Source organism: Phyllobates terribilis, unplaced genomic scaffold, assembly GCF_046119375.1.
Source record: "Phyllobates terribilis strain yellow unplaced genomic scaffold, ASM4611937v1 Scaffold_136__1_contigs__length_4911898, whole genome shotgun sequence".
Taxonomy (NCBI): domain Eukaryota; kingdom Metazoa; phylum Chordata; class Amphibia; order Anura; family Dendrobatidae; genus Phyllobates; species Phyllobates terribilis.
The window spans coordinates 530,928-541,599 of record NW_027362896.1 but is presented as its reverse complement, the minus strand read 5'-3'; the positions used below and the strand labels follow the sequence as shown (position 1 = coordinate 541,599).

General features: G+C 46.1%; 1 protein-coding gene across 1 annotated transcript in view; it reads right to left on the bottom strand.

The window, feature by feature from the left end:
- Positions 1 to 593: 593 nt before the first annotated feature.
- LOC141204995 (uncharacterized) overlaps positions 594 to 10,672 on the bottom strand; it is an 80,983-nt gene continuing 70,904 nt past the window's right edge. The window contains exon 8 of the mRNA XM_073664050.1: positions 594 to 2,908. Coding sequence (XP_073520151.1) covers positions 2,041 to 2,908 — 868 coding nt within the window. The 3' untranslated portion in view covers positions 594 to 2,040. The remainder of the gene's footprint in view (positions 2,909 to 10,672) is intronic.

Genomic DNA, 10,672 nt, shown 5'->3' with positions numbered 1-10,672 from the left:
TGCACATACTGCGGAAATTTCCGCTGCGGATTATCATTGCGGAAAAATCCTCAGCACTACCAATTATTTTGTGGAAGCGCTGCGTTTTCGCCGCCGTTGACTTGCATTACAACGCATAGAATCCGCATCACTGCATCTGTACATGCGGAATCCATGCGTTTCAATGTGCGGATGGTACCTGGGTTTGGAGAAGAGGAGCCTTACTTTCAGTTTGGAGATAATGATATGCTCGCTGCAGGGCGGCGGTGTTCACACCGTGCAGTAACTGAGTCAGTGACCCAAGCAAGTCCAACATAAACAGCTTTATTCAGCAACTCATGGGTAAACAGAAAAGTTCTCCGGTTCGCAGCCGGGTTACATGAGTCAAACAACTTTTGCCGTGGGCAACGGCCGCGCCAGGCGGCTCAGAGCCTGACGGGTGCAGAGCCTTCCCAGGCGGTGGTTCAGCTACTCACAGGCCCGCCGAGCTTTCCTGCTATCCTCCTAGCAGGTTCCAATGCAGAACACTAATCCTTAGTGCAGGGTTTTTAAAGGACCTGTGGCAAGAGCCACTGGAAAACCCGGGTTGGAGGGAGGAGGCCGCCCCACTGCCTTCCTGTAGCCTCCTCCAAGAAATGAAGGCCCTGCCGGGTTTTACTTATCTGCCTTAGCCAGATAGCCTGACCAGGTCCATGCTCACCTTCATTCCTGCATTGCAGCCGCAGGGGAGTTTGTGACTGCAATGCACTCCAATGGATTTAATAGGTCTCTGTACACATTCTGGGGGATATATAACGTCCCTCGTATACAATCCCGGTCACTGCCACACATCGCGCTCCGGGGCCGCCTGTGGGGTGGGCTCTATCTGGTGCTCTGATTACTTATTCATCTCTATGCTCTTATGACAGGTCACTGGGCATTCACTGAGTTGCCTCTTATTTTACCTAGACCCGCAATACTAGATGAATTATGTAAAATAGGAGGCAGGTCAGTGAAGGATCAGTGAGCTTCTATGGAATGTTCATTGGGAAAAATATGACCCTCATCAGAAATGAAGGCTAAAACTGGATTAGAATCAAATCTTATAAGCCGTCTCCCTCTTACCTCAGCGGAAGGGGGAGAGAGGGGTCTGATGAGACCCATTATAACATCTCTTTTACCATATATCAAGGTCAGATCCGGAAGAACCACATGCGTATGGCCTTCAGTACCACAACTTTTTTGGTGGCATCTTCCCCGCAAAGAAATCTCCGCTGTATCCACGTCCTTAGGTTCAGGATCAGCCACACACATCAGAGGACAACTGTTTCGTTATAACAAGTTAAACTTTACTGGACAGTTCAGATACAACAGTCTGTAACAAGCAGTTTCTGGCACACCACCCTCCAGCTCCAGTAACATAGTACATTTCAAGCTCTTGCTTACGTTCCGCTCGGACTACCCCTACGCTTGTTCCTCGTTAGCCCCAGGGATTTCCCTTCTGGCACCACAGCACTCCCGAGATCCATTACATTTCCCTCTCGCGTTTCCCTGTCCAGCTTCCTCTGTGTGGAAGGGATTAAGGCACACTTCTCAGTGCCTAATTCGGGCCACAGGCCCCGTACGTTGCAGGAATTTCCGCAGAAAATTTGGTACAGTCTCATGCTGCCAAAACGATATAGACTCTACGTGCCCCCAGCCCTCTGCAGCTTGAACCTCAAACTTGACACGAACCTAATACTTTTTCTATCTAACTAAACCAGGAAGTGATTCCCCTTTTTGCTTGACCTACCCCCTCCAATGCTGGGCTGGTCCCAAACACTTAACTGTATCCTAACCTATACCTTACACACTATTAGGCCCACCACGCCTATTTGTCCTAATGTTTTTATCTATCACTAGCTAAGCCCTAAACTACTAATACAGACTAATGGAAAATTCATTCATCTCTATTTCCTAATCATCATTTAGTGCTGAAAATGGTTTCTCTTCTAAAACTGTGACTTTAATTTGACTGTAACTGTTGGATTTCTTTTCTTGTAAAATTTGCCAATAAAATGATTTTATTAAACAAGGAAATTGCTATATCCCTACATGAGTTTTTAGATGATGAAGAAGATATGATTTCCGGGAATAACCTTTCCCACATTCAGGACATGAATATGGCTTCTCTCCAGTGTGAATTCTTTGATGTTCAAGAAGATCTGATTTGTGGTTAAAACCTTTTCCACATTCTGGACATAAATGTGCCTTTACCTCTGTGTGAATTCTCTGATGTTTAAAAAGATCTGATTTCTGCGTAAAACATTTCCCACATTCTGAACATAAAAATGGTTTCTCCCCTGTATGAGATCTCTGATGTGCAACAAGTTTTGAATTCGAACTATAACGTTTCCCACATTCTGAACATGAATATGGCTTTTCTCCAGTGTGAATTTTTTGATGTTTAAGAAGATCTGATTTCTGTTTGAAACATTTCCCACATTCTGGACACGAATATGGCTTCTCTCCTGTGTGAATTCTTTGATGGTTAATTAGATCTAGTTTCTTGATAAAACATTTCCCACATTCTGAACATGAATATGGCTTCTCCCCTGTGTGACTTCTGTAGTGTATAATGAAATTTGACTTACGGTTAAAACATTTCCCACATTCTGAACATGAAAATGGTTTTTCTCCTGTGTGAATTCGCTGATGTATATGGAAATGTGATTTATGTTTAAAATATTTCCCACATTCTGAACATGAATATGGTTTCTCCCCTGTGTGACTTCTGTAATGTACAAGTAAATTTGACTTATGGTTAAAACATTTCCCACATTCTGAACATGAGAATGGCATTTCTCCTGTGTGAATTCTCTGATGTGTAAGCAATTTAGATTTATATATAAAACATTTCCCACATTCTGAACATGAAAACGGCTTTTCTCTTGTGTGAATTCTCTGATGTCTATGGAATTTAGATTTATATTCGAAACATTTCCCACATTCTGAACAGGAAAATGGTTTCTTCCCTGGGGGAATTATTTGATGTTCGACATCCCTTCTCTGGCTTTCATTTTGCTTAACAGTCTGTGATGAATCCAAATAGATGACGGATTGAAAAGGCTCAGATGACTGATTTTTGCTCTGAAGGGCTGGAGGTATAGCTGGAATAATGGCACGCTTTTCATGGGTATCTGGTTTGACACCACAGTCATCTGCCAAGAATAAATCTGATTTTATTATTTTTCAATATCAATGCCTTATATTTTATAACATTTCTCTATACATAATTCTATACAAATCAAAGTATAATGAAACTATGACCTAAGACAGTAGTGAGCCACCTGTGCACAAATCCCATGGTACTGAATGGTACGTACCATCGACGAACATAATACATATACGCAGAAAAGTTCGAGGCAATAAAGGGAGGATTAAAAATAAGCTTTATTACATTACAATCTACAGCAACAGATAAAAATACACGCCATAAAAACATGTAGGATGGGGTATTCCCATCTCCGAGAAACTATCCCAATATGTAGTATAGATGTAATAATAATAATAATATGAGCAAATATCTCCAATTAGAAATGTAGTATAGTTCTTCTGATTCACTATGTTGCTTACCCCATTTGCAGGCCATTGAAGTACCTTAAGTATCCATGGTTACTACAACTTATATAGTGACATTTAGTTGCTAGTGGTCATAACCATGGATACCTAAGTTACTGCAATGCCATGCACATGGGGTAAGGAACAGAGAATCAGGAGAACTATACCACATTTCTAATTGAGGTATTTGCTATTACTAGTATTATTATACCTACTATATTTTGGAATAGCATTTTGAAGATGAGAATACCCTTTTAAGGCTGTATGCTTAGGACTTATCCAAGGCTCATGCATATGCCCCATTCCATTGAATCTTTTTATTACATTTATCCCTCTTAAATGGCTTTTTGTATTTTTATGTGTTTTCAATTGCGATCTAATAAAGTTTATTTTTAATCTCTATATTGTCTCATATTTCTCTATATACAGTGTGACAGAGTCACTGGCAAAGTACTGGAGGGGAGATATGTTTCACTGAGGCTATTAGCCTCAGTGATTTGAACCTTAGAAGTTTTTTTCCAGCATTCTATGTGTTGAGAGAGGTTAATCGGCCATTTTAAAGGGCTGGGTTTTTTGTGAACGACCATAGAGTGGATGGGAGGTCACTCACGTTTTCTCCACCCAAGGATGTGGTCTGAGATATAAATAACCAGCCGTTAGAATCATTAGTTGTTCAGTGTGTCTGAAGAGGCTAACTCCAGAGAAGCGCTCGTGTGTTGCCAAACTGAACTGTGTTTGCTAACCCTGAACGGGCAGATCCCAGCAGATGTGTAGACTGAGCTACACATTTTATTTTGTTTTCCCATTATGCCAGAAGGGCCGTGTTTGTTTTGATGATGGATAATGGGAATTGGTAATCGATAGCTGTAACATCCCTGGCGGTGTGCCAGCATGGCTTTTCATCTCCCACCATGCAAGGCCGCCAACTTACTCACGAGTCCAGGCTGCGCACTGTGTTCCTATGTCTGCTGTGTGCATGTCTCGTCTGCAGGTTTAGGGCGGCGGCGCCAGCACTTCCTGGGTCTTAAAGGAACAGTGCGCGCGTTCCTAATCTGTCCCCAGCCTATTGCTGTGAGGCACTGGATACTTAAATCCCCTCTACCCATTGGGAGGTGCCTGAGCATCACTTTCTCTCAGTGTGCTATGTGCAACTGTCCGGTCCTGTATCCATCTTGTTCTGCCACCCTGGGGGCTATATACCCTGGCCTGTTACCTATACCTGTGTCTTCTAGTCGGTTTACGCCACCCTGGGGGCTGGGTGCCCAGGCTTGTACCTGTATCTCATTCTCGTCTGTTCTGTGTCCTAGCCTATTTCTCATTTGCTTCTATGTTAGATCTTTTACTTTACCTCCTGTGTCTACTCCAGTACCTCCCTCCTTACCTGCAGTGTCTGAATCTGCACCTAACTCCAACCTGTTGTCTCTGCACTTCTGTTTGTGAGTTCTGTGTCCGCTCACTACTTCATTGTAAGTACCCTGTGTGAATCTGGCTCTATCTGTCCTGTCTCCCTGTCTTCGTATTCATCTCCTGCGTACTCAAAATCTCCCTGTGCTCGCCTGGCCGCATCTACGGCATTCCTGCCCAGCCGTGCTTGCGGCATTCCCGCTCTAGTCGTTACCTGCGGTTCCGCTCCAGTCCTTACCTGCGGTTCTACTCCACTCCAGTCCGTTTCTGCATTTCCGCTCCAGTCCGTACCTGCGTTTCCACTCCGCTCCAATGCGTACCTGCAGTTCCGCTCCGCTTCAGTCTGAACCTGTGGTTCCTTTCCTATAACCCAGTTTGTACAGGTCCCTATCCAGCCTGCCTGCCGTGCCCACCAGCCTGCCGGCCAGCCTGACTGCCGTGCTGGCCTGCCTGCCTATCAGCCATGCCCACCTGTGCCTGCCTACCAGCTCACCAGCCGAACCTGTGTGCCCCGGTGTGGGACAACAGCTGTGTGACTGCGGTCTGCACTGGAGTAGAACCTGGGTCACCTCTCTCGTTCCTCCTCCGGATCGCAGAGTCGTAAAGCCACCGTGCATCCGGGGTCAGATCTGGTGAGGCCCCTAGTTACGCCCCACCAGGCACTCCTCGGCCCGTGGCCCAGTGGGACCACTAACCACGCCGTAAGATCCAGGCGTGAATGTAACAATAGCGCTGCCCAGGAACCGATGCCACAAAGGAGTTGCGATGAAATGGCAGCAGGGAGACTCCACAGAATCTCGCCGCTGCCACCACCTGCCTGACATCACACTATGCCAGAGGGAGAACGTGATGTGGATCTACCCTTTGCACCAACGTGACGTTATGCACCCCCCTCAAGGTCGCGTAAGGTAAGATTTGTACAGTTCTACACTGATACCCCCTGTCCACATGGGTACATTAAGGCACCAGGGAGTGAGAAGAGGTGGTCCACTCCGTCACTGACGTGGCACCACACTCGCTCACACCCCTGACAGACTGAGAGGCTCCTTCACTAGCTCCAGTGAAGCAGAGCCTGGTCGGCCTGGGAGAGCTGCCACCAGTTTCTATTTGATATAACGGACTTATACCGGGCTAGAAACCAGCCCGGTAGCGTATTCGAATGGACCGAACAACAGATGTAAGATTCGTGGATCAAGATAAAAGAACAGCCCAAGGTTAAATTATATATTTTATCGCCTTAAGGACGCACTAAACAATACACTTTATACATAAGGGTTATACATACACAGTGGTCAGAGTTACAAATACAATAGCCGGAGTACAAAAGATATAAAGCAGTTAATAAGAGTCAGTTACCGGTTTAGATGGAAAGGCCTGGCTTTCGGGGGGGAAGGGCTGCTACATGGGAGGCGTGCAGGCCCTTTTTGTTGTTGCAGGACTTTTCCCACATGACTTGACATCACATACATAGTGATACATAGTTTGTAAAGCCGAATAAAGACTTGTGTCCATCAAGTTCGACCTGTAAGTTCTGTAGTTGCTAAAGTTGATCCAGAGGATCAACCTTCCCAGGAAAAGACAATAGGTTTTAGCTACAGAGACCTTTAAACTCTCTGTGTCACTCTGGGTCACTCCCACTACTCGGTCACTACAACTACTGCCACCTGGTCGACGGTCCAGAACGGAGCCCGTTCTGGTGTCATCGGACCCAGCCACGCCCTTGCTACGTGTGGATACCAAACATAGGGGGCCTAGGGGCCCCTGCAAGTCTGTGCATCTCCCCATCCGGGCACGCTGGACTGTATTTAAAGCTAGGGTAACATTCGCCATTCCCTCAGGTTTCGGATGTATCGTATTCCCATAACTCGCTGTTGAATTATAGTAGTTTACACAAAGGAGCACATGGCGTGGGGGAAGGGACATCCTGTGCAGCTTGCAGCTGCAGTGTGATTTGTCACCCCCATGCTCCTCAGCTCCCTCACTTCTGCTTGCTGCAAAAAGTATTCAAAAGAGTCAGATTACACTGTGCATTGAAGATCTCTATAAAACCCATCAAACAGTGCACAGTGATTGTCATGGGGTTATCTTGAACATTCTTCACAGGAGTGATCTTGAAAATCCATACTTATTTGCTACGCGTTTCGAGGCTGTTCTTGCCTCTTTGTTAAATATTAATTACGGATATTCATTTTTTTATTCTTAATTCTGAATTCTGTACTCATACATTGCAGAAGCCTTGTGTTAGGCATTCAGGCTATTTTTAGCTCAATGTAAATTAGTGCCATATATGATGAACAGATGCTATGAGGGGGCTATATAATCCCATGTTAGAGACAGGGTGGGGCTCTTGCCACTACACACTACACCAGATGAAGGATCTATGCGTGGGGGTCTGCCACAAAGTCTGAGCACATGGTCCAAAGACAGACGGAACCTACCATCCCAGGAAAAGATGAGTGAATCTCAACTAATAAGCTAATTATGGACAATCACTTTGTTACTACACTGCTCAAAAAAATAAAGGGAACACTCAAGTAACACATCCTAGATCTGAATGAATGAAATATTCTCATTGAACACTTTGTTCTGTACAAAGTTGAATGTGCTGACAAAAAAAATCACACAAAAATCATCAATGGAAATCAAATTTATTAACCAATGGAGGCCTGGATTTGGAGTCACCCCCAAAATTAAAGTGGAAAAACACACTAAAGGCTGATCCAACTTTGATGTAATGTCCTTAAAACAAGTCAAAATGAGGCTCAGTATTGCGTGTGGCCTCCACGTACCTGTATGACCTCCCTACAACGCCTGGGCATGCTCCTGATGAGGTTGCGGATGGTCTCCTGTGGGATCTCCTCCCAGACCTGGACTAAAGTATCCGCCAACTCCTGGACAGTCTGTGGTGCAACGTGACGTTGGTGGATGGAGCGAGACATGATGTCCCAGATGTGCTCAATCGGATTCAGGTCTGGGAAACGGGCGGGCCAGTCCATAGCTTCAATGCCTTCATCTTGCAGGAACTGCTGACACACTCCAGCCACATGAGGTCTGGCATTGTCCTGCACTAGGAGGAACTCAGGGCCAACCGCACCAGCATATGGTCTCACAAGGGGTCTGAGGATCTCATCTCGGTACCTAATGGCAGCCAGGCTACCTCTGCCGAGCACATGGAGGGCTGTGCAGCCCTCCAAAGAAATGCCACCCCACACCATTACAGACCCACTGCCAAACCGGTCATGCTGAAAGATGTTGCGGGCAGCAGATCGCTCTCCACGACGTCTCCAGACTCTGTCACGTGTGCTCAGTGTGAACCTGCTTTCATCTGTGAAAAGCACAGGGCGCCAGTGGCCACTTTGCCAATCCTGGTGCTCTGTGGCAAATGCCAAGTGTCCTGCACGGTGTTGGGCTGTGAGCACAACCCCCATCTGTGGACGTCGGACCCTCATACCACCCTCATGGAGTCGGTTTCTAACCATTTGTGCAGACACATGCACATTTGTGGCCTGCTGGAGGTCATTTTGCAGGGCTCTGGCAGTTCTCCTCCTGTTCCTTCTTGCACAAAGACGGAGGTAGCGGTCCTGCTGCTGGGTTGTTGCCCTCCTACGGCCCCCTCCACGTCTCCTGGTGTACAGGCCTGTCTCCTGGTAGCACCTCCGGCCTCTGGACACTACGCTGACAGACACCGCAAACCTTCTTGCCACAGCTCGCATTGATGTGCCATCCTAGATGAGCTGCACTACCTGAGCAACTTCTGTGGGTTGTAGAGTCCATCTCATGCTACCACGAGTGTGAAATCACAACCAACATTCAAAAGTGACCAAAACATCAGCCAGAAAGCATTGGTACTGAGATGTGGTCTGTGATCCCCACCTGCAGAACCACTCCTTTATTGAGTGTGTCTTGATAATTGCCAATAATTTCCATCTATTGTCTATTCCATTTGCACAACAGCATGTGAAATTGATTGTCAATCAGTGTTGCTTCCTAAGTGGACAGTTTGATTTCACAGAAGTTTGATTTACTTGGAGTTATATTCTGTTGTTTAAGTGTTCCCTTTATTTTTTTGAGCAGTGTATTTAACGTAACTACTGCAATTATTCTTTTTAATGGACAATCCAAGAATAAATAGACACATTTTTCTATAAGGATTTTGTGATATGTCCTTTTGAACAATCGCATCTGGTAAACAGTCCTACATATATAAAAATATATGGAAATAAGTATTTTTTAACACTTTGGCGAGCCTCAGCCAGTTCTGATTTTTCATGTTTTCAAGTGGAATTTCTTCTCCTTGAACAAGGGGGAAGAGAGGAACACCTGTTCTCCAAGTGTCAGGAATTCCACTAACTTTGTCACAAGAATCAGAAAGAACCTACAGATTGAGGATTGATATATTCTCCAGATGGATTGACAGGCACCGGAGGTACTACAAAGATCAGACGAGCTGATGATAAGAAATACTTTTATGATCAAAGCCCAGCTTAAAAGAGAAGCTGAAAAAGGTAAGCAAAATATGGATATAATTTCTTCTTTTGCTGAACAAAGTAAGCTTAAATTCAAAGTTACTGACAAGACTGACTGGAATACCTACAGCCTTGTTGATGCTGGTAGTCAATAACTGCTCTCTTCTGCTCACAAATCCTTCCCAACATCTGCAATGTAGAGTTCCAATGTGTGGGGACATCGCAGATCAGTCGGTGAGCTGGAAGCTGCCATTCTGCTGAAGCATGGCAAGAGATGCAGAAGTTGTAGCTGACTTTTTAAAATGGGCACACAGGCGGCGTACTTTGACAAGCAAATCCGACAGATTTTGAGAAACCGCTGAACCCCGAGGTTAAGCACATGGGCCAGGTATGGTACGTGTGATCTCGCCTCAGGGCCGCCACCAGGTTCCGGCCATTGTCACACACGACCATGCCTGGCTGTAGGTTCAGCGGTGTCAGCCACAGATCTGCCCGCTCTTTCAGAGCCGTCCACAACTCTTCAGCGTTTTGTGGTTTGTCACCTAAGCATATTAGCTTCAGCACAGCCTGTTGGCCGAGGCAATGCTGCAGTGCTTCCAGCTTGCGACTGATGTGGTCAATTGGGAGATGAATGCTGAAAAGGAGGAGGAGGTGCAGGCGCTGTAGATTGGCGAGCACGCACAACAGCGGAACAAGCAGTTTTGTCACAAGCAGACACTGTTGCTTGACCCTGGGGTTCGGCCCACTTAGTCGGATGCTTTGCTGCCATGTGCCTGATCATGCTGGTGGTGGTTACGCTGCTAGTTTTGCTACCCCTGCTGATACTGGCCTGGCAGGTGGTGCAAATAGCCTTTTTGGGGTTATCAGCAAAGCCTTCTGTCTGCGGCCACCACACTGCTTGTTCTTGCCTGTTGTGGTGCGATCCTTCCTTCCCCTGTGTGCTGCTGTCCTCGCTCTGCATATCACTTTGCCAGGTTGGGTCAGTGACTTCATCGTCCACCACCTCATCTTCCACTTCCACACCCTGGTCCTCCTCCTGACTTTCTGGCAATTGTGTCTCATCATCATCCACCTCTTGTAACAGTTTCCCACCGTCGCCTTTGTGTGACCGTGACTGCTCAAATATTTGGGCATGGCTACATGCGATCTCCTCTTGCCCCGCTTCAAGTGGAAAGGGGCGAGAGGCCCGAATCTATAAATTCAAAAGTGAACAGCTCTTCGGAGTGTCCAAGTGTGGGATCAGT